This window comes from Natrix helvetica, assembly GCF_964273705.1.
Source record: "Natrix helvetica genome assembly, chromosome: 1".
Classification (NCBI taxonomy): Eukaryota; Metazoa; Chordata; class Lepidosauria; order Squamata; family Natricidae; genus Natrix; species Natrix helvetica.
Genome location: NC_138548.1, coordinates 217,204,309 through 217,229,028, shown reverse-complemented (window position 1 = coordinate 217,229,028; position 24,720 = coordinate 217,204,309). Strand labels below are relative to the sequence as shown.

Genomic DNA, 24,720 nt, shown 5'->3' with positions numbered 1-24,720 from the left:
CAGTTATCTGCGACTTCTACTTGCAGGGGTATCCACGTGTTTCGGCATTTCCGGGTCTCCGACTCGGGTTGGCCATGGAGGAGGCAACGGCGGTGCCCCAGAAGCGTTACTACCGGCAGCGCGCTCATTCAAACCCGCTGGCGGATCACACCTTACTCTAGTGAGTGTAGACAGGGTTTGCCCGTAAACGGTGCCTTCTCCTCAATTTTTTTCAAATAGTTTTCCTACAAGTTCAACAAACGCCCGTCCCTCCGAAAAGGAAGAGCGTCCAATTTTCAGCTAGTGCTTTCATTTCTTGGGGATGCATTTGTTCACGAGTCCCTGTGGGTCTTTTTTCCCGTTTGGCTGTTCTGAATTACTCAAATGTTGATGCAGCCCTTTGCTGCTGGTCGTATTGAGCTGTGGTTCAGAACATCTATCGGTGATTCTAGCTGTTAACAGTCACCCGAATGTAAAGCGATTTGGATTGTGTGTGTGTGTGTGTGTGTGTGTGTATAATCAGGAGTCAGGCTTTATCTCTGTACCTGGGTAAGGGCACGAAAGTATCTTCTTTCACCCAGGTTATTGATTTTAAAGGACGATCGTTCTAAAAGATAGCAAGACAACATATTTCTCACTAGAACACTATAATCATTGCTACAGAAGTGCAGATGGCAACAGGGAGATAGGGAAACCTCCAGTTTATGTGGCCACTGGCAATAATGTAGTGTTTTACCAGGATTTACACCTGACATCTATCTTATAATATTAGGTAAACCAGATTAGACTCTTCTTGAGTTTAATGTACAGAAGGAAGGCTGTCTGAAGGACAGTTGAACGTGCAGCTAGCATCAAGCTGGTATTGAGAGATGGCAGAATGTAGGCATAGCCCAGTATCTTGCACATTCTTATTTGCAAACCAGCTCAAAGAAAACCTCCCTGGCCATTGCGAAGAATTCTGGGAACTGCAATGCCAACCTACCTGGAGAGTGCCCGGTTAGAAAAGATTGGCATATCCCATTTTATGGGAGGATGGCAGCGTGTGTTTATTCAGTGTTAGGAGTAAATTTTGTTTAATTCAGCCATTATTGCTTGAGTTGAATTTTGTTTAGAAATACTGTAATGTCCTTGGGACTTGATTTCAAAATACCATTAACACTACAGTCCTCTGCATAATTGCTTAGAAGTAATCCTATGAAACAGAAATGGATTGATGTAGAGGTCAGTCAATTTTTGTTTTGATCAAAGATGGCACTTTGCAGCCATCTCAATATGTGCAGTTTAGCTGATAAGTTATGAAAAGTAACACTTAGAATTACTATTACAAAATTATATCACTTAAATGACTCATAGAAACTTATGGTACAGTATATAATTATGTGAAATAAATGTTAGTATGTAAAAACTTTAGGAAATAAGGTAGATAAACTAGTTTAATCTATCTTTAGAAGACAACTCAGATAATTTTATTCCCAAAGTGAGAATTTATTGAATTAGTGGGTTGATTGCAATCCTAAGAATCTATTGACATCATTGGAATTTATCGTGGTTAGTCTTAACATGAAAGTCCCTAAATTATTGTATTTGGGAAATATTTTGCTTCCAGATTAGTACTTCATTTGACTATTAACACATATCCTTGGAATGTCAGTAGCAGTATAACTCATTTGAATATTCCTGTGTTTTAAAATAGTCATCTCAGAAGCATCTCGGAAATAACCAACAGATTGTTATAACCACATGGTTATAACATGGTTATAACATCACCACAGCCGTCAGCCATCAATAGACACATAAAGACAAACCACATTTATGCATCATTCAAAAGACAATAAAAATAAAAAGGAAATAAACAAACACAAATCCTCTCCAGCAGCCTACACCCAGATGGACATTGTTTAACAGCAGTGCCCTAATCAAAGAACTACCAGGGAGAAAACCACACGTCCCACCGATACTGGCAGGGCAAGCTGCTATATGTAAACAGGGAGCAAACCTGCATTCATTAGCAATGTTACCTAGTCAGGTGCAAACAAACAAGCTCGAAAAGCACCAAAATCTCCACATTAAATTAAATTCCAGATTATACGCTCAAAGATATGAGAATGACTCAAAAGAAGGCCTTCAACTCACACAAGAGGAGTTCTGCTGCTCATAAATACAGCCAGACTTTGTTCGGCTTCTGCAAAAAAAAAAAAAGGGGGGGGGGTGTGATGCTTTAAGGAATCCATTTATTCAAATGAATGCAACTTTTAAAGCAGTCTTTTTTTTTAAGCCCAAACAGCTGTATTGAATACTAGACAAGCCCTGCATTTATGTCTAGTCTGAAATGGATTGTCTGCATTGTTTTTGAAGTGTGCATAGCCTTAATAGATTCCCCTCTGCAGTGTTTGTTTCATATACCTCTGTTTTTCCCCCCCAATTAGTCCTGCCAGACCTGAGGAAATGGATTGGTCTGCATTATATCCAGAGTTCTTTGCTCCTTTAACCAAGGATAAGTGGCACGATGATCCAAAGGACGTGGAGGAAAGAACCAAGCCTAGATATCAAGTGGAATTTGCTGATATCGGTTGCGGTTATGGAGGATTACTTGGTAATTTTTTTTCCTTCCGTTGATTCATAAGAAATGACTAAGCTTATTTGAAAATATTCATACCATCATAAACCTTTTCAAGATTTTTTTTTTTTTTTTGCTTTTGGGACAAGATTTGTGAAGGTTTTGTGATATAAGTCAAGAAGGGAGTAAGGTATATCTTTTTTTGCCATCTGATGATGCAAACCTTTTCGGCACTGAGTGCCCAAACCAGAATGTGTGTACATGCATGTGTATGTACACCTGCCAGAGTGCCGGAAACCCAAAGACCAGCTAGCCGGTGTGCATGCCTGTTTTTTGGCTGGTTTTCAGGCTGTTTTCCCGGTTTTGGGGCGTTTTCAGGCCATTTCCCGGCACTCCCGCCAAGACCAGCTGGCTGGTGCACATGTGTGCTTCAGAAACCAAAAGAGCAGCTGGCGACAGCACATATGTCCACAGAGAGAGCTCTCTGTGTTACCTCTGGCACGTGTGCATAGGTTTATTTATTTATTTACTGCGCTTCTAGACCGCCCCCTCTCCCAAAAGGGACTCGGGGCGGTGTACAGTCCATACAAAAATACATCATAATATAATTAAATAGCTGAACAATTAGAGTTAAATAGGTAGAGTTAAATATGGAGGAGGTTAAAAATAAAGTTAAAAGAACTGTACAGCTGAGTAAAGTATGTATAAATATAATTTTAAAACCCCTAAAAATATCACACAAATTAAATTTAAAAGCAATACCCCTAAAATAACCCGTTAAAAATATGTCTCCCAGGAGGTTACAGTTATAATTATGCCAGGCCTGCTAATCGGAACAGGTGAGTCTTCAATTTTTGTCGGAAGGAGCGGAAGTCAGTGGTGGTTCTAATGTCGGGGGGGGAGGTCATTCCAGAGGGTTGGGCCCATCACAGAGAAGGCCCTACTCCTTGGTGTCGCCCGTTGGCATTGCCTAGTGGACGGCACCAGGAGAAGTCCCTCCCTGTGAGAGCGAATTGGCCGCAGGTATGTGTGTGGGATGGCCGCAGGGATGTGTGTGGTTTTCCATCACAGGCCTATAGTCTGATTTCCACTGAGGTGATTTTTAGGTTATGATTGTGGCCACCATGTGTACAATCTGATTAAAATGACCTTGCTGTTCTAGGTATCACATAAATATAGTTAGTTTAGAATAGAATGGAATAGAATTCTTTATTGGCCAAGTGTGATTGGACACACAAGGAATTTGTCTTTGGTGCATATGCTCTCAGTGTACATAGAAAGACAAGATACATTCGTCAAGAATCCTAAGGTACAACACTTAATGATAGTCATAGGGTACAAATAAGCAATCAAATCATACTAGGAAAAAATAAATATAAATCCTAAGGATACAAACAACAAAGTTACAGTCATAAGTGGGAGGAGATGGGTGATAGGAACGATGAGAAGATTAATAGTAATAGCAATGCAGACTTAGTAAATAGTTTGACATTGTTGAGGAAATTATTTGTTTAGCAGAGTGACGGTGTTCAGGGAAAAAAAAACTGTTCTGCTGTTTGTGTTCAGTTTTTCACGTGGTTAGTTGTTCCTGCATGAATTGATTCTATGAAGCTACTTTTTAAATCCAGGCAAGTGTGAATTCATAGGAAATAAAGTTTGGAGACTCTGCAAGGCTTCTGAGACTTAAATTACTTCTATCTGAAATACCATCGGTCAAAAATTTTAACTCCTTGCAGCATGTTCCCCCATTGAAGATACGACTCAGTGAATTCTGTAATGGTTATAGCACATGAAAATGTGGGGCTGTGGCATGCTTCCCGCAGGTAGTCCTTGACTTAACAACCTTTCATTTTGTGACCGTTCAAAGTTACAGTGTCACTGAAAAAAATAACTTACGACAGTTTTTCACATATATGAGCTTTGCAGCACCCCCATGGTCATGCGATCAAAATTTGGATGCTTGGCAACTGGCATGTATTTATAACGATTGCAGTGTTCCTGGTGATCAGCTCTTGTGGGCTTCTGGCCAGCAAAGTCAATGGGGAAGCCAGATTCAATTAACAATCATGTGACCCACATAACAATTGCAGCGACTCACTTAACAACTCTGGCAAGGAAGGTCATAAAATGGGGCAAAACTCACTCAACCGCTGTCTCACTCAGCAACAGAAATTTGGGGCTCAGTTGTGGTAGTATGTCAAGGGCTACTTGTAAGTCTATCAAAGCTCCTACCCTTTGGTACGCTGAGATTCCATGGAAGCAAAATTTATTCATTGTAGTTTGGTGTCAATAGGTGATAGTCTAAATATAAATATGGGTAGAGTCAAAAAAGCACATCTGGTCTGTTACTTACATATCCTATGGATAGATGTTTGTATTCAGTTCCAGGTATGCATCTCCTGTTCACCTTTTGTTGACCTTGCTATGTCCTCTTCCCCCCCACAACTCCCCAGCCAGCATGGATGATAGCAATAGCACTTAGACTTGCATACCGCTTCACGGTGCTTTACAGCCCTCTAAGCGGTTTATAGAGTCAGCCTCTTGGCCCCAACAATCTAGGTCCTCATTTTACCCACCTCGGAAGGATGGAAGGCTGAGTCAACCTTGAATCTGGTGAGATTTGAACTACCAAACTGCTGGCAGCTGGTGATCAGCAGAAGTAGCCTGCAGTGCTGCCTTCTAACCATTGCGCCACCAAGGCTCTAGACATGTTTGGAGGTGATAGGAGCGAGATGTGTGTTTGTCAGGCTAGCATGCTCTTTGCAGCCCACCAATTCTATGCATCTTGCAAACAATGCTAGTTTGAGCTGGACCTTGCTCTACCATTCTACCCTTAAGCACGAGGATATAGTATCATATTCATAATATGTAAGCTGTTAACTAAGTCCGCATGCTTGTTTTGCAGATTTATAACATGCTGCTTGACAATGGGAATTGCAGCAAAAAAAAAAAAAGGCTTGTCTCTTTAAAGTTTTCTTTAGAGTAAATTGAACGATAGAGAATTGCAGGGCTGTGTGTGCTGGGATCAGAGCTCAAGAATACAAAATATATACATGTTATAAACCCGGGGTCGTATAGGTTACCAATTCTGCAAAATGGCTCTGGGTCCACAATGGGTATAAAACCTGACAGGTTGTTAAAAAATATTTCCGCTTCCCTCTGCTGCTTGAGGGGAAGGACCAGCAGGATCCTGAAGCTTTAACCTATTGCCACCATGACCATGTTTGAGAGATTGCCGAGGCTTGCCGTGCGCTTCAAGGAGCATCTCAGTTGCCAGAAGCATTCAAAAATTGCTTTGAAGAACAGCAAGAGGCAGCTCAGGCAGTTGAATATGGTGTTGAGTTCCACAATATCGTCATCATGGGCCATAATCTGAAGGAGTTGTGGCAGCAGCCACTTTGCTGAAAGAAGGCAGGTGTAGATCAAATTAGTTCTCTGAATAAAAGATTGCTTAGAAATCCTAAGCAAATTTAGCCTTGGCTTTTACAATACAAATGTGGAATTTAAATACAGAAAGAAATATTTTATCCCACCCAATTTAAATCAGCTATCCCAAGCTGTTGCCTTTTAGGTGTGGATCCACTGGTCCCCAAAATGCCAGCTAGGGTGACATTCAAATTCTCTTATATGTTCTGACCGAGCCTTCCCAAGAGCATGAAGCAAACTCCTGGTCCCGACAAAAAACCCTTTTATTAATTTTCTGTGAATTCTGCTCATTCACATCCAGCAAGGTCTGTCAAGGGAGGATTTACAGTCACAGACCTTATCTGGCTTGGAGAGCTGACAGGCTGATATTGAAAAGCTTGGCAAGGAGTCTCGGAGAGTCACAAACCAATTAAACGAACAAATTGTCTCCAGCAAATTCCACTTCCCCTTCGCTCCTTTTTTATTTCCTCTGGGAGGGGCCATTCATCATCCACCTGTGGACTTACTCCCAAGTTGACCCCTGTTCTTTAGCTGTTCTCTTTGTCTGGCAGCTCTGCACATGCGCACCCTGGGAACAAGCTCCAGCTGTCCGTCTGCCTCACTTATGTCTGCCTCTGAAGGCAGCTGATAACTGGCATATGGCTCTGACCCTGTCTCTGCCTGCGACACAGAGCCCTCATCAGACCCTTCCCCAGACTCCAGGACTGACCCATGTTCCTCCCCAACCTCCTCACTGTCTGAATCTGCTGCCAGCTCTGCTGGCCAGCCACAACATTATACCTGGAGGCCACCAGATTGGTAGAACCTGCTATTCCAAACAACATTTGTTTGCTTGGAACAAAAAGATGAATGAAAAAATTGAGACTGCAATCAATGCTGGTGACAATCCAGTTCATGTTAAGTGAATGTTTCCTCCTGATTTCAACAAGAGAACTATTTGTATACAGGTAGTTCTCGAGTTATGACGGTTGTTATAGTTGTTAGTTGTGATGGTCATAAAGCAGGTTATCACATAACTGGTCCAAATTTTGACCTTATTTGCTTTAGTTATTAAACAAATGTAAAGTGACTGCCTGAGTTGCTAAATGCAGCAATTTTTTTTAAACAAAGTTTTATTGGTTTTTTAATATTTTACAAAGGGAAAAGGTATGGGAAAGATTACAAATTTTGGCAGCCGCGAAATGCGGTAGGTGCACCCCCCCCCTCCAGACTCATAGTATACATTTGCATAAAGTTCAAATATTACATAATAGCATATAGTCAGTGTGGTAAATTCAATTGGTAATTTCGGTCAGTTTATATCACGTGGATTTTCTTACTCATTTGTGTGATCTGAGCTTTCTTGATGTCGCCCCATCTCCCCCCGTTGGCAGTGCTCCGGCCCCTCCTGTGTCTTGTATATCTACTGAAGTGTCTTCTGGTTTTTCTAGGAGTAGTTTATTTTTTTCCATAAAGGCCTGCACCTCTTTGGGTGTATTAATTCTGACTCTTGTCTCCTCCCAGAATATTAGCCTACCTTCAGGCAGTAACCATCGAAACCACACCCCCTTCTGGTATAGTTTATTCGCCAATTGCGAATAAAATTTTCTTTTCTCCCTCACTTTCTTGGGGATCTGTTTCAGAATGGTTATCTCCTTATCTTTGTATGTCAAGGCTTGCCCCCTTTGTGCATTCAGGATTTCATCTCTTGTGCTTTTCCTAAGAAATTTAATGTGTACCTCCCTGGGGACATTGTGTGTTCTAGCATACGCTGAGTTCACTCTATAGGCCAGGTCTATTTCCCACCCCATCTGTTGTTTTTCCTTCTGAATATACTCAGCCAAAATGGTTGTCATGATGTCCCTTATGTTTTCATCATCTGTCTCCATCACATTTTGAAACCTAAGATAAAAAGACATTCTCTCAAACTCTATTTTCATTTGTTGGGTGTCAAGTTCTTTGTTTCCCTTCTGCACGCCCTCTATCCCCCCCCCCTCATCTCAGCCGCCCCATCCTCCAAAAGATCCAGTCTCTGTGAGTTCTTATTAATTTTTTCCTGGTTCTCTCTAATTTCTTTCATCTCCTTCAGTTGTTTCTTTATTTCCTCTTGTCCCTGTAAAATTTGCTGAAACATTTGGTGAAACTCCAATTCCGTAGATTTAGGTTGTTTAAAGGCTGTTAATGTTGATTGTGTGCTAGGACTTGAGGTTGCAGATGTCGGGGCAGAGGCAGCAAAGCCTGACTTTCCAGGAGGTGGTCTTTTAGATGCCATTGTTAGTAATAAAGAGTCCAGTCAATATAGAGGAAGTTCAGTCAGAGTGGTAGAACAGCTAAGAGAGTCCAGGAGGCAGAGAGTCCAGGCACAGGGAAATTTTCTAATCACCCTGGCAAAAGAGCAGACGTTTTTCACTCCAGAAGGTTCAGTAGCAAACAATCGACAAGAGAATTATCCAGGTAGCACGGAGACAAAGACCGGAAGCCTGAAGCTAAAAGGTGGAGTCAAGTTTCACATTTCATGAAGACAACGGAAGTGTGCCATCTTGCCCTGCTAACTTCGGGTATTGAGGCAACAAATAAAATTTTCAAAGTTCAAAGTTCCCAAGGCTTCCAGATCTCATTGTCTTAAAACTTAAAAGTTTAAATCTGAAAATCCATTTAGTAGGGGTGTGACATCTTTGGTTTGGCTCTCCCCCTCCTCCTTCCCTTGGGGCTGAGAGCACACTTGTTTCCAGCCGCTTGTCCAAGGGGGGGGGAAATCCCCCTCCCCTCCAGCCGCACCTCTCCAAATCAAGCCAAAAGTTCAAGTTTGCACAGCTGACAGATTTTAAAGTTGGTAATACGAATGAAGGAAGTCTACACCTCAGCGCTCCGCCGCCGCATCCTTCAGCTTTCTTTTTTCACTCCGTACAGCCTCACAGCGAAGACGCCGGAGCGCCTCCCCTTCGTGCTCCTCGGTGCCTGGAGCGAAGTGGGAGCCCCCTGACGGCCGCCGCTGATCCAGGGGTCCTCCCGCCGCGCCGCTCCTCCAGCAGAACGCCTCTACGGGGCGTCCTGTGCCCCCCAGGAGGTGGGGAGCCCACCGGGGATGCGCGGGGCGAGCAGTCTCTGCCCGTCGCCGTCAGCCGCCGGAACCGGAAGTCTAAATGCAGCAATTTTGTTTTACCATTAGGCATTTTTGCAAAAACATGGAAGTAAATGCCAGTTTTTGGTAAAAGCATCATAATGCATGTGACTGTGGGCAAACAGCCATAAATGAGGGCCATTGCTAAGCATCCAAAATGCGGGAGAAGAGTCAGCTGTCGGAATTTAGGAACTGGATCATAAGTACCTAACTTCGAACGGTCACTAAGAGAGCAGTCATAAGTTGATGACTACCTGTATTTACCTCTTATAATATCACATTAAGTTTGATCGTGTGAGCAGTTCAAGCAAAGAAGCCCATTCCTTAAATATAAAAGCCCTAACAGGGTTATAATCTAAGTAGGTGACAAAGTGCTCCTGACCACGTTTAATAAAAAAAAGTTCCACTTATTTCAGCAGAGTAAATAAGCATGAGACAAGATTGCGACTTGACAAAAAAGGCAATGACACCAACATGGTAGTAAGAGAGTCACATAAAGGTATCCAAGGCACCTCTTTAAAATTATCTTCCCTCCTCTATAATTTTGTCTTCCTGTAGGTGTGATATGCAGCCTTTCTGGGTCGGTTAGGAATGAATTTGTAAAGTGAATTCACAAATGCTCCCTCCTCTTTAAAGAAGGGTTACTGTAGGATTTTTCTGAATAGGAAAACTTCTGCCAGGACAGACCTGCCGTGCATTTAGACACCTCTTCCTCAGCAGGCAAAGTGGGACGGTTGTTTCCCATCCTTGTCCCAGGGTGCTTTTTGCCACCCCAACTCAGTGACGTGCGGTGAGGTTTATGGCTGGTGAGGCTGGTGACGTCATCAGGAAGGCGGGGAATGGGACCACGTGTGCTGGAGACTGAGGCTGCCTCAGCCTCCAGCACACATGATCCCATTCCCCGCCTTCCTGAGCGTGCTCCGCCAGCTCGCGCTCCGCAGTCCTCAAAAGCAACTGGGGAACGACGAGAACCTTCCTGCCTCTGCTGGACTTTGCGCTCGCTCTTTCGTCCGCCCGGACCACCTCAGCGTCACTCTGGCTACATCCGTCTGGCCGCGCCCAGGAGCTGCGGAGGCAGAAATGTTGTCGGCGCTCCCGGATGACGAAGCCACGAAAGCGACTGGGGAATGACAAGAACCTTCCCCTAGTCGCTTTCGTGGCTTCGGCATCCCGGAGCGCCGACAACATTTCTGCCTCCGCAGCTCTCGGGCGCAGCCGGACGGATGTATATAAAATTATAATTATATATTATATTATATTATATTATATTATATTATATTATATTATATTATATTATATTATATTATATTATATTATATTATATTTATTATATTATATTTATTATATTATATTTATTATATTATATTTATTATATTATATTTATTATATTATATTATATACTATTATTTCATGAAGAGAGGTGAGGCTCTGCCTCCCTTGCCTCCCCTGACCGCACGTCCCTGCCCCAACTTAAAAGAGAGGTGAGAGGTTGGTGTTTTGCCACACGTCAACTCCCTGCTCTTGAAATTAAAAGAAGGAAAGATATATTCAGGTGGAGGCAGAACATTTGGAGACTTCACTTAACCTATAGGACTTTATGCAGGTGGAATATGGAAATGGGCATAAAATTGCTGATTGCTGTTTCCTTTTGTAGTGGCCCTGTCCCCCCTGTTCCCAAATATTCTAATGCTGGGCATGGAGCTCCGTGTAAAAGTCTCCGACTATGTTTGTGACCGAATCCAGGCACTCAGAGTTTCTCACCCAGGGCAGTTCCAGAATATTTCCTGTGTTCGCAGCAATGCTATGAAGCACCTGCCCAACTTCTTCTGCAAGGGACAGGTGAGTCTCCAGAAAGCATCACTGGGGATCCTGCACGAAGCACAGCCATCTCGGAGCCCTGAAAGACTGTTTTGACCTAGGCTTCCAAAAGCACGACGCCGACTCCTCGTCCTGATAAAACCCCTTTTATTTAGTTTAAAGTTAATTCCTCTCAAGCAAAGTCCCGGCTGTTGTGGTCAGCGGAGGTGGCAGCAGATTCCGACAGTGAGGAGATTGGGAGGAACATGGGCCAGTCCTGGAGTCTGGGGAAGGCTCTGATGAGGGCTCTGTGTCGGAGGCAGAGAGGGGGGCAGAGCCGTATGCCAGCTATCAGCTGCCTTCAGAGGCAGACATCAGTGAGGCAGACAAACAGCTGGAGTCTGTTTCCAGTGTGTGCATGTGCAGAGTTGCCAGACAAAAGGAAAAGCTAAAGAACAGGGGTTGACTTGGGAATAAGGCCACAGATGGATGATGAATGGCCCCTCCCAGAGGAAATAAAAAAGGAGTGAAGGGGAAGTGGAATTTGCTGGAGACAATTTGTTCATTTAATTGGTTTGTGACTCTCCGAGACTCCTTGCCAAGCTTTTCAATATCAGCCTGTCAGCTCTCCAACCCAGATAAGGTCTATGACTGTAAATCCTCCCTTGAAAGACTTTGCTGGGTGTGAATGAGCAGTATTCACAGAAAATGAATAAAAGGGTTTTTTGTCGGGACAAGGAGTTTGCTTCATGCTCTTGGGAAGCCTCGGTCAGAACACCAGCCAACAGTCTTTCAAGAGATTTCACAACTACAGACTTTTATTAGGCTCGGAGAGCTGCCAGGCGGCTATCTTCCAAAAGCCACTCTGTAGCAGACAATACTTGGCAAGAAGTCAGGAACAGATCTTCACTCTAATGAATTGAACTCATTGTCTCCTGCAAATTCCCCTCCCCTTTTGCTGCTCTTTATTCATTGTCCACCTGTGGCTTTACTCCCGAGTCGTCCCTTGTTCCTTAGCTGTTCCCTTCTCTAGCAACTCTGCGCTTGTGCACACTGGGAACAGTTCTCCAGCTGTTCTACCCCACTGATGATGTCCGACTGATAACTGATAACTGTCTGATGGCCCTGCCCCCCCCCCTCTGCCTCTGGCACAGAGCCCTCATCAGAGCCTTCCCCAGGACTGGACCATGTTCCTCCCCAACATCCTCACTGTCCAAATCTGCTGCCAGATCCGCTGACGGGGCACAAGAAAGGCACTTCCGTGCTTGCAGGGAAGAGAGTCTTCTCCCACCCTGTTTGGCTCTGGGGCAGTTTTGATTTCAGGGATCTTTGGGATGGCTCACGAGAGGGAATTATTATATTTTTAAAAAAGACATCTTATGTACATCTTGCACTGACTTCCCAAAGCATCAACTAGATGCTTCGGATGTCTCTGTTGCCTGAAGAGTTTTTTAATCTAAAAAGCTAAGATTGACTCTAGAGCAGGGATGTCAAACTTGTTGCGCCACGTTGTCGTCACATGACATAACGGGACTCCGCCCCCCCTTAAAACCAGGCATGGGCGTGGCTGGCACATGACGCATCCGGCCTGCGGGCCACAAGTTTGACACCCTGCGCTAGGGGAAGCTGCTGTACATGATCCGTAAATATTTTTTCTCATTCCTCCTGACAGTCCTTTTAAATTTTTAAATTGTGTTATTACTAGTGGGGTATTTTAATGGTGATTTTTAGCTGTCTAAATGTGATGTAATTTGTTACCTCCTCCGTGCATGTATGTCTTTGTATATGTGTGTATTTGGATGTTTATGTGTTTGCACATATGTTTTATGTTTTATATGTTTTATTGTACGCCGCCCCGAGTCCTGTCTGGAGAGGGAGCGGCTAATAAATTCAAATTTATTATTATTATTATTATTATCCATAGGTCCTGCTGCTGAGGGGCAGCCTTCATTCAAAAGGGAGAGACGATTATAGGTAGTCCTCCACTTAGAACTTTTCACTTAGTGACTGTTTGAAATTATAACGGCACTGGGGAAAAAGTGACATTTTTCACAATTATCGCAGCCTCCCCATGGTCATGTGATTTACACCTGGGTTCTTGACCACCGGTTGATATTTATGACGGTTGCAAGGTCATATAGTGATCCCCTTTTGGGACCTTCTGATGAGCAAAGTCCATGGGTTCCCTTCACCACCGAGTCACAGATTTAATAACTGCAGTGATTCACTTAACCAATGTGGCAAGAAAAGTCACAAAATGAGGCGAAACTCCCTTAATAAATTACTCACTTAGCAATGCAAATCCCGGGCTCAGTTGTGATCAGAAGCCGAGGACTGCTTGTAATGCTCTTTAGCGACTGAACGTTGTCTGAATGCTGAGTAGGAGAGCTGGGTTGCTGAAAGGTCAGGCTGACCACCTCCGAGCCTTTTATCTTTTCTTGCCTCTCTAGCTCCTCAAAATGTTCTTCCTCTTCCCTGATCCTCATTTCAAGAAGACAAAACACAAGTGGAGGATTATCAGCTCCACTTTGCTGGCAGAATATGCCTACATCTTGCGCGAACAGGTGAGCAGGGGATATTCTGGGTTAGCTTAGACCTCCCCAAAGCATCATGTGTTTACAATCCAATGAAATTACTCGGCAAAGTTTCTTCCCCTGCTTGCCTACATTTCAGGGGCTCTTTTGATTTTGGCATACAAGAAAACATAAGTACAATATTAGAAAGATTAATTAGAGCTTCTTTCCTACCATGGTGATTCAAACAATTTTAGAATAGCGAGACTCGTCAGCAGGCAGATACCTTCAGATTACTGCTTTGCCTACTCCGGCAACAGTGCAAGCTACTTTTAAATTGAAAAGTGGAAGTCACTCTTCACAGTATGGGGCACAGGATTTTCCCAATATTGATCTCAGATATTTAAATAAGTGCCAACAATTGGAGTCTTTCTGAATGCCAAGTAGACATGTATCATTGTGCTAGCCAATTGCCATAAAAACTGCTGTGGACAATGGGTCCTTCCAGTGAAATATTATTTATTTTTGAGCAATTGCATCTGTTCAAGATACTGGGAAGTAGTGCTAGCTAGCTAGAATGGAAGGCATTGACTCTGAAGTTAATTTTGCATATGATTGCACATCATCATGGATTTGGGCATAGTATAGATAAATCAATCTAAATAAAGTGGCCAATTTTGACACATAGGGTAGTGTGGAGAAACCATGCCTGGGAGAAACAGCATACATTTTTCTTTAGTTATAGAGCAGTGTTGGTGAATCTTTTTGGCACCAACTGCCGAAACAGAAACGTGCGCATGCTAGAAACCAGAAGAGCAGCTGCCCTTCGCGCATGTGTACACCAGATGGCTCCTCTTCCAGTTTCCGGCACACACATGTGCACTGGCCATCTGGTCTTCCGGTTTCTGGCACGCATGCGGGCACAAAGACCAGCTGGTGTGCCGTAAACCGGAAGAGCAGCTGCCCGGTGCACATGCATGCACCGGGAAGATGATCTTCTGGTTTCCAGCACGCACATGCCCACCGGCCAGCTTGTCTTCATGCACACCAGGTGGCTGCTCTTCCGGTTTACGGCGCTCCCACAGGCGTGAAAACCAGCTGGCCGGCACGCCGGAACCTGGAAGAGCAATGGGCGACGGCTCATGTGCCGTGAGAGATGGCTCTGCATGCCACTTCCAGCATGCATGCCATAGGTTCGCCATCAAGGTTAAAGAGGATCCAAACAGTATTTTGTTACTGACAAAGAAGTGGGCTATATTTTTCAAATTCCACTGCCCTTCTAATTCATCCATTTGTTTTCATCATTTGGGAGAATTGGAGTACACATGCTAGTGAGGCTGTAAAAATCGGTGGAATGGAAGGACTAGACATTTGGGTTCTTTTAAAAACTTTTTGTTTGAAGCGATGTGACAAAATAGGTTTGTTAAGCTTACCGCCTTAAATTGTCCAGACAGAAAAATTGTATTGCCTCAAATAGACATTGTATATCCAGATGGTGGAGTCCTAGAAGATTCTTAGACAGGCTTCTAAGAACTCTTGACAAATTGAGAGAAGAAATTCCAGATAAGTCCCTGGAGAGTCAGCCAACTCCCAAGCAGAGTTAAACAAAAGATGAGCAAACGATAGATCACAGGATGACTTGTCATTAAGCCAGTAAAAGTCCTAGATTCTCAATTATCTAACAAAAGTCCCTATTGAGATTTTCCTGTTAAATCGGGTGACTGGAAAATGATGACCGTACATTTGTATTGACCATTCCTAAGTGTTTGCAGTATTTGGAGATAGCCCTTTTCCTTATTTTTTTTTTACCATATACAGTATCTGCCCATCCACACAACATTTTTGGCTTCACTGGATAAGTGAAGCGAGAGCCAGTTTGGTTTAGAGGTTAAGGCACCGGGTCAAAGCAGAATACAGTAGTATATATTCAACATTAGTTTAGACCAGGGGTGGGGAATGACGGCCCCTTTATGACTTGTGGACTTCAACTCCCAGAATTCCTGAGACAGCCATGCTGGGAGTGGATGGTCCATAAAGGGGCCATTGTTCCCCACCTCTGGTTTGGACAGTCTTATCTCTCCTTTGTGCTCTAAGACAGGGATCTCCAACCTTGGCAATTTTAAGACTTGTGGACTTCAACTCCCAGAATTTCTCAGCCAACAAAGCTGGCTGAAGAACTGGAAATTGAAATCCACAAGTCTTAAAATTGCCAAGGTTGGAGACCCCTGCTGTAAGACAGGGTCTGAAGGGAAGATACGTCTTCCCTTCGTGGATTAATTAATTCATGAGGACAGATTTTAATTGGTGGCCTCTAGAGGGGACTTTGCCTTTAAATCACAAGGGCAATTAATTTCTTGATTGAAATCTGTCAAGATGTGCCGTCATGTTAGCATGCCCTAAACCCTAAGGGCCCTGCTTCCATTTGGGAATTTCTGATCTGAGAATAGGGAAGAGTGCCAGTTGCTTGCCGGAGGAAAAGGATCAACTTTCCCCTACATCTCATAGGGAGCTGGTGCTGGCAAGAAACCTTGGAAGATCCTGATTTCTAGCTGCTTCCTGCAGGGCATTCTGGCTGACTCCACTTTCACCTGCCAGAGAAAAAAAGTAGAAAGTGCTTGTGCGCCATCCTTTTTTGGAGTTGAAACCCAGCAAAATCTTGTCTTTGGGATGAGCGGCATCCGGCCTCACCCAGTTGGGATGAATCATAGTTCAGCTTTTCCATGACTTCCCCAAAGTTAGCGCTCTGGAGGAAGAGGTTGGGAAAAGCCCAACCCAAGCGCTTTCTATGGGGATGACGGAACTAATGATGGCCGCGGTATCCTCCCGGCAACCCCAAGATTGCAAACATTTTGCCTCAGGTGGGGAGGGAGTCAGAGGTAGCTGGGAATTAATCACGAGCCTGACATTGGTCTTCCTACTGCACAGGTAGTTTTTGCATAGTTTTTGTTCTTAAGATGTTTCTAGTGAACCTGAAATTTGCAGATGGGGGTGTCTTTGAACTACTTTTTCTCTTGGTCAGCAGTCTGGTATTTGATTCATGAGGGTCTGTCTTGCCCCCTGTTTATATAACATACCCTTTATTCGCTTAGGGCCTAGTATATACCATAACGGATGTAGAAGAGGTGCACACATGGATGGTGAAGCATTTTCGAGAACACCCACTTTTCGAGGAAGTGCCACTAAAAGAATTGGTAAGAAAGTGATTTTGTGTGTGTGTGTGTGTGTGTGTGTGTGTGTGTGTGTGTGTGTGTGTGTGACCGGGCAATTTCTGTCGTAACAGATGTTGCAATTACAGACATGATTGTGCATGGGTCTATGTGTCAGGGGGGGATGGGGACTGTTATACAAGTATGTCACTCCTTGCACGTTGCATTAAAGTTCCTGATTCCGGTTGCAGCTCCTGGGACTTTCTCTGGGGCCATCTGCAATCAGGCGAAGTGCATTTTAAAACAGTGACCAAAATATCAAACCCGTGGAGCAATAGAAAAAGAATCAAAGCAATTATAGGTAGCCTTCAACTTCAGGATCACAATTGAGCCCAAAATTTCCGTTCCTAAGCAAGTGATTTGTGTCTCCCTTTGCGACATTTATTTTGTCACAGCTGTTAAGCAAATCACTGCAGTTGTTAAGTGAATTATGTGGTTTTTTAAGTGAATCCGGCTTCCTCCATTGGATGTGCTCGTAAAAAAGCCACTGGGAAGGTTACAGGCCTATAACCCTGGGACAGTGCAACTGTCAAAAATGCAAGCCAGTTGCCAAGACCACCACCCCCAACCCCCCAAATTTTGATTCTGTGACTAGGGGGATGCTGCAACAGTTATACATGTGAAAACTGCCCATAAGTCACTTTTTTCAATGCTGTTGTAGCTTTGGTCACTAAATGAATGGATGTAAGCCGGACTATAGGCATTAAGAACTTTTCTGACTTACAAGCTTAGAAGACTTAGTGAGAGCTTGAGGTGGCTCCGTTACCATAATTAATATCTATTCTCCCTTGTGCCTTGTGATTTTTTTAACTTTTTAAAGAAATAAGGAGCTGTTTTTATATATATTTTTGTTTTTTCAATTCTTTTGTATTTATGAGATGGACATCCATATACTTTTTGCCTCCCTGCCTGTCTCCTATCTATCTATCTATCTATCTATCTATCTATCTATCTATCTATCTATCTATCTATCTATCTATCTATCATCTATCTACAGTATATAAATGAAAGAAAGAGGATAGGGTTGCAACTGCTTAAAAACCACAGGAAGTACTTCCACACTTCTCTAAAAGAGATTTCTATTCCTCTCCACCCACACCATCTTTATTTATGTGACATATTGGGAGTTCACTGATAATCCAGTTGTGCAACAGCCACTTTAAATGATTATGTTTAGTAACTCTGAATGAAAGCAAGGGATTTCAGTGAAGAAGACGATGCATATATGCCAGAATGGATTCGTTTGGGGCAAATTCTGCTGTTCTACAAGTCATTAAGCGGCTAAATTTAGGTGCATTATGCATCTTTTATATCTTAGAGTTGAGAGAGGGAAAAGACTATTTTGGTCATTGAGGAACACAAATTAGAATAACTATGACTTCAGCTCCCATGATGTCTGGGTGTGGGAATTATACAGATGAAACTCGAAAAATTAAAATATCGTGCAAAAGTTCATTTATTTCAGTAATGCAACTTAAAAGGTGAAACTAATATATGAGATAAAGACTCATTACATGCAAAGCAAGATAGTTCAAGCAGTGATTTGTCATAAGTGTGATGATTATGGCTTACAGCTCATGAAAACCCCAAATCCACAGTCTCAGAAAATTAGAATATTGCATGCAATCAATAAAACAAGGATTGTACATAGAACAATATCGGACCTCTGAAAAGTATAAGCACGCATATGTACTCAGTACTTGGTTTGGGCCCCTTTTGCAGCAATTACTGCCTCAATGCGGCATGGCATGGAAGCTATCATCCTGTGGCACTGCTGAGGTGTTATGGAAGACCAGGATGCTTCAATAGCGGCCTTCAATTCTTCTGCATTGTTCGGTCTCGTGTCTCTCATCTTTCTCTTGGCAATGCCCCATAGATTCTCTATGGGGTTCAGGTCAGGTGAGTTTGCTGGCCAATCAAGCACAGTAATCCCACAGTCATTGAACCAGATTTTGGTGCTTTTGGCAGTGTGGGCAGTTGCCAAGTTCTGCTGGAAAATGAAGTCAGCATCCCCATAAAGCTCATCTGCGGAAGGAAGCATGAAGTGCTCCAAAATCTCCTGGTAGACGGCTATGTTGACCCTGAACTTAATGAAGCACAGTGGACCAACACCAGCAGATGACATGGCTCCCCAAATCAACACAGACTGTGGAAACTTCACACTGGACATCAAGCATCTTGCAGTGTGTGCCTCTCCATTCTTCCTCCATACTCTGGTTCCTTGGTTTCCAAATGAGATGCAAAAATTGTTTTCATTAGAAAAGAGGACTTTGGACCACTAAGCAACAGACCAGGTCTGTTTTTCTTTAGCCCAGGTAAGACGCTTCTGACGTTTGTTGTTCAGGAGCGGCTTGACAAGAGGAATACGACATTTGAAGCCCATGTCCAGGATCTGTCTGCGTGTGGTGGCTCTTGATGCACTGACTCCAGTCTCAGTCCACTCCTTGTGAAAGGTCCCAACACTTTTGAATGGCCTTTTCCTGACAATCCTCTCCAGGCTGTGGTCACCCCTGCTTCTTGTGCACCTTGTTCTTCCACACTTTTCCCTTTCATATAACTTTCTATTAATGTGCTTTGACACAGCACTTTGGGAACATCCAACTTCTTTTGCAATTACCTTTTGAGGCTTTCCCTCCTTATGGAGAGTGTCAATGATGGTTTTCTGCACAACTGTCAGGTCAGCAGTCTTTCCCATGATTGTGATTCCTACTGAACCAGATTGAGAGACCATTTAAAGGCTCAGGAATCCTTTGCAGGTGTTGTGGCTTAATTAGCTGATTAGAGTGGGACACTTTGAGCCTAGAATATTACACCTTTTCACAATATTCTCATTTTCTGAGATTGTGGATTTGGGGTTTTCATGATCTGTAAGCCATAAACATCACAATTATGACAAATCACGGCTTGAACTATCTTGCTTTGCAGGTAATGAGTCTATCTCATATATTAGTTTCACCTTTTAAGTTGCATTACTGAAATAAATGAACTTTTGCACGATATTCTAATTTTTCGAGTTTCACCTGTAGATCCCACCAGGTTGAGAAAAGTTGTTCTATAACACGAGTGTCAAACTCACCGCATCATGTTGCCATTTTGTGACACTTTCCCCATTCCTGGAGCTGGGTGTGGCCTGCATCTGGCCACGGGCCACCAGTTTTACACCTCTGTTCTACAAACTTGGCATTGAGATCATAATGTTGACTCACTAGTAAGAGTACCTAGGATTGAAAACCTAGATTCAGAGCTGCAAGTAAAGAGCTGCAAGATTTATTCACAAAAGCAGCTTGCTAACTTTTAGTACATTTGGCAATCCCTGGAAATAGAAGTAGAACAACTATGGCAAAAGGCAGCGAAGATAATACCAACAGTAATAAGCACCTGGACTGCAATCCCAAAGCAACTGGAGCAACACCTGGAACACCATCAGCATTGACAAAATCGTCATTAGTCAATTGAAAAGGCAGCCTTATTTGGAACAGTTTAGATATTGTGATTATACCTTTAACACTATCTAACAGCAACTCTGTATTCCAGATTCTTGGGAACACCTTGATTAGCGGATAAAAATGCCAAATCCAGTCTAAACATGTAGATGATTGGGCAATGGCAACAACAACAACAACAACAACAACAACAATAATAATAATAATAATAATAAGGGAGGGAGGGAGGGAGGGACAAAACTCTCTGAATACTTAGCTTTGCTATTTGCACTTTGCAGAAGTTGCAGATGGTTGGAACAATTTTGTTTCCATCTTGGGTTCACCAGTTGGGCAAGGACTGATTGAGGAGCTATGTGGAGCTATGTGATGTGACGTGTCTTCACTGGATGAATTTGCTGATCTGGATGTTGTGACCATCCCGTAAACTCCTACTGTTGTTTCTTTAAACAGGCGGCTGACCCTATTGTAAGCCTCCTAGGAACCTCAACTGAAGAAGGGAAGAAGGTTCAGAGGAATGGAGGCAAAGTCTTCCCAGCTGTCTTCCGTCGGATCAGGGAACAAGAAATGGCAAGAACATGACTGAGAGTTTCCTAAATCCTTGTAGGCATTCATATCTGCAGCAAGAAGCCTGGTGAAAGTATAGGATTGGTTGCTTCTGGCTGCACTGGAATTGACCTTTCATAAATGGGGGTGGATAATCCTTTCTGGTGAAACATTTTCACTGTTGCATAAGGGTTTTCTTGGTTCACATGTTTGCTTCTTAATTTTGCCCCTAGAAGGAATGCATCCAATGGGCGTTCCTGATGACCACATAAAGGTCAGAAGTACACAGCAGGACCAAGGCGAGGCTCTTTTAAGATTTGACACTTTATTTTTTATATAATAAACTTGGAAATTTTTGTTAAAATAAGGGAATTAGGGGATCCATCTCCCCTTGACTTGAGAGCATGTGTAAGACCTCTTTGGGACGTGGTTCCTCCTTGTATTTCTTGTCCTCCTCTTCTATCTTCCCCAGAGCTCACTTTCAGACCTACATCTTGTACCTCCAATAACTGGTACATGTTACAGGGCAAGTGCCATCCCCTCTTCCTCCAGATCTTTGCCAGTTCTAAAATCCTTTGGGGAATTTTTTTTTGAGGGGGGGAATTACTGCAGCGACAAGTTGCCAGCCTGCTCACCTCATAATGTCATATGGAAAAAAAATAGCAGTAGAGCTTTATATGCCGCTTCACAGTGCTTTACAGCCCTCTAAGCAGTTTACAGCATATTGCCCCCAACAATCTGGGTCCTTGTTTTACCAACTTTGGAAAGATGGAAGGCTGAGTCAAATCCTTGAGCCGGTCAGGATTGAACTGCTGGCAGTTGGTAGAATTAGCCTGCAACACTGCATACTAACCACTGCACCACCATGGCCCCTATGCAGCGAGCCAGTGCAATTTGCACAGAAGCTGAGATGCAGATGGGTGAAATGCCTTCTGCCCAAAGCCATCTGTTAGGATCCTTGATCTTTCGTGATTCATCCCTTCACTAGCTTCAGTTGCAGGAGAAACTGTACTTTGCTCACCCCCTTTTCTGTATGAAAGCCAGGTTCTTTGCTTACTCATTAAATGTTTCGCTGCCTAAAACACACAGGAGGTAGAAAAAGCTCCTGTCCTTCGAAAGCAGCAGAAACACAACAGCTGTCATTTTCCATGTTGACTGTAGAGCAGGTCCTTTGCTGAGGCGGCTTCCTTTGAGGGAGAAAAATGCTTGTTCTGGGATAATGATGATCCATTGCAGCCATGACAAATGACCTAACTTCCCTCCTTCCCAATCCGTTGACTCACTTCTTGTCCTGCCTACACCTTTCAGCTAGTCTTTCCACACCAAAGTTTTTAGTCCATTGCGGTGGGTGGGTGTCATTTTCTCTTCCCTTTTTGCCTTTTCGATATTTCACTTCCCCTCCAGGATGGAATTAAAAGTAAAACGGTGAGATCATAATCAGTGCGACTACGAATAGGCTGGGAGAGCTTACATAGCAATAGCAACAGCACTTACATACCGCTTCACAGTGCTTTACAGAGTCAGCGTATTGTCCCCAGCAATCTGGGTCCTTATTTTACCAACCTTGGAAGGATGGAAGTCTGAATCAACCTTGAGCCAGTCAGGATCAAACTCCAGGCAGGGGGCAGAATTAGGTGGCAATACTGCATCCTAACCACTGTGCTACCACGGCCCCTATCCGAATCTATCTCTTTCATGTCTGACTGCAAGGGGGTAGCTGAAATGACCCAATAGGCACGTTAGGCCCCATTTTTTTAGAAGGCCTCTTTTGGTCTTTGCCCCCATTAAAAAATATTTTGGGGGGGGGGGGCAAATAGTTCTACCCACAATATGAATGGGGGTAGTTTATTTTTATTTTTTTTGCATTAATTCTATATCTGCTTCAACTATACAGTTCTGAGTGGCTTAGAAAAGTTAAAAAGACCTGAAATTGTAGGGCAAAATTACAAAGGAGAGCTAAAATTTAAGAATAAAAACCTTCCAATAGACCAAGATCAGAAAGGAAAAATATTATTAAATGTCACCACTTAAAAATAACTCACTTGGATGGAAATAGTTCAGCCTCAAACAAACCTGGGGTCAGTCGACATCCAAATCTAAGCCTACCTGGATTAATTGGCTAGTTAAATTAACATAAGTTTGAGGAATTTGCATGACGTGTTTATCACTCCCCACCCACCTCCGTGCACACAACGTATATTTTAGCGTAGGTACAAGATTATGCATGTAAAATACCACAAACATCCACATTATTATTTAAATAAGCATAAATTTTAATTACACAAAGATATTTACGTATTTTCTGTAATTTCCTTTGCTGCTACTAATCTCAAGGAAGAGTCGGGAGCATTGAAGATTCCCATAAATGTCTGTGCCACCCCCAGCAAGAGCTTGGGAACTCCTTGTTTTTAAAGGAAATTTAAAATGGCATTTCTTACACCACTTCAGCCCTTTCATTACATCTGTTAAGGGCTAGAAATGTATTTTAAAACACTTAAAATGGGGGTGGGGGAGGGGAATTAAAGATACTCTCACTAGTAACTTCTACTACCGTACTACCAGTGCTATCTTCTCAACTTGTGCAGAATCGGAATGCACAGAATTGGCAATGTGTCATAAAAGCTCATCACGCATAACGTTATCTATCTTCAGAGACTTAATGTGTTCTCATTCAGGGTGAGTCACTGTCAAAGGGAAATGCAAGGTGATTGTTGTGTGCACGCAAACCTTGTAAACACTCCCCAAGTTGTGAGTCACTTCTCAGTTGGGTTAGAAATTCTTGTTGCGTTTATTGGGTTGTTGTCGTTGCTAACCCCACCCCCACCCTGCAGCTTCCCCGCTGATCCAGGCGGCCTCGTTACTTTCTGGTTGGCAGCCTGAACCGTGATGTGCATCAATGTTGAATTCTTGAGTAACAAAGGCTCGGTGTAGCAAGCTGGGTAATTCCTAGGAAGCAAAGCGCAGGATGAGAGAGTGGCTCAGGGTAAAGGCATGTCTCCCAAAGTCCAGACACGAGAATCTGTAGACCTCAACATGATTAAGTTGATTGGGTTGCCTTTTTAAGGAAAACCACCCTTATTCTTCCCAAAGCTGGATCAGGCTAGATTTTTATGACCTTTGTTCCTTTTGTATTGGATGGTCCTGCAAGTTATCAGTATTTGTACACTGGGGCCAAGAACCTAAAACGAAAGTCCTGCCACTCTGGTCCTTTTCTCCAACCTGTAAAAAAATGGCCTTATTTGAGCAATGGGTGCCCTACCATCGCACACGGCAGATCAATTCCAGATGGCTGTTTTTTTAATACCATGAAAAAACCTTTTGTAATAATCAGCTATTTTTCCCCCCAAGAACCTTCTGTGAGAGCCCAAGGATGAATATACATAAAGTAGGGGAGATGCTTTCAGTTTGAAAGAAGATGCTCTTAAAATACCTGTTGAGCAGAAGGCAAAAACCTTTGTCTGAAAGACTCCCGTCTAAGCAGTTTAGGGCTAAAAAGCACCCGCCCTTTGGGTGCATATTTCATTTCGAAGCCAGTTGTGTGTTGGTCTTTATGATTACTCAATCACTTGGTACATGCATTCCAACCAGAGTGTTCAGCAATTTCAAAAGCAGATCCCACAGAGCCAGGGGTCCCTAAGATGCCCCCCTGATGATTTTTAATTTTTTAAAAAATGAATGGGAAGCTACTCACTAGTACGTTGCAAAGCAAAACTATGTTCCCCCAGCAGAGTCTGGTCTGAATCTTCTTGTGGTTGTCTAGACCAAAATCCTCTTGGTCTCAGAGGAGAAATATATAATGGCAGCTGACTTTTTACAGTTTGGTTTGCCTTCTGGACATACAATGCTTGGTCTTAGCCACCAAGACAACTATTTTGTGTGAATGGTCATAACAATGCATTCAGAATTTCAAAGGGGTCTTTGATTTTTTGGGGAGGATTCTACTCCAGAGCCATTTCTTGTGTTTTGGAAAAAAGTTTGAAAGTGCAGGTGGGAAAGTCATCAAAATTCACTTGGGGTGAATGCTTTTTCATGGAAGAAAAAGTGCAAAGATCAAATTCCTCCCATCAAATTTATCCTGCTCTTTGATAGGGCCACTTTATCTGGACTACAAAACTCCAGTCACCTGGGTTTTTCCTGCCTAGATTTTGTTTGTTTG

General features: G+C 43.1%; 1 protein-coding gene across 1 annotated transcript; it reads left to right on the top strand.

Moving 5' to 3' along the window:
* METTL1 (methyltransferase 1, tRNA methylguanosine) lies at nucleotides 1-20,931 on the top strand. The gene is made up of 6 exons (XM_081938338.1): nucleotides 1-160; nucleotides 2,406-2,572; nucleotides 10,717-10,901; nucleotides 13,310-13,423; nucleotides 16,462-16,563; nucleotides 20,472-20,931. The coding sequence occupies exons 1-6, from the start codon at nucleotides 75-77 to the stop codon at nucleotides 20,598-20,600; spliced, it is 783 nt and encodes a 260-aa protein (XP_081794464.1). The 5' UTR covers nucleotides 1-74; the 3' UTR covers nucleotides 20,601-20,931.
* Nucleotides 20,932-24,720: the final 3,789 nt, after the last annotated feature.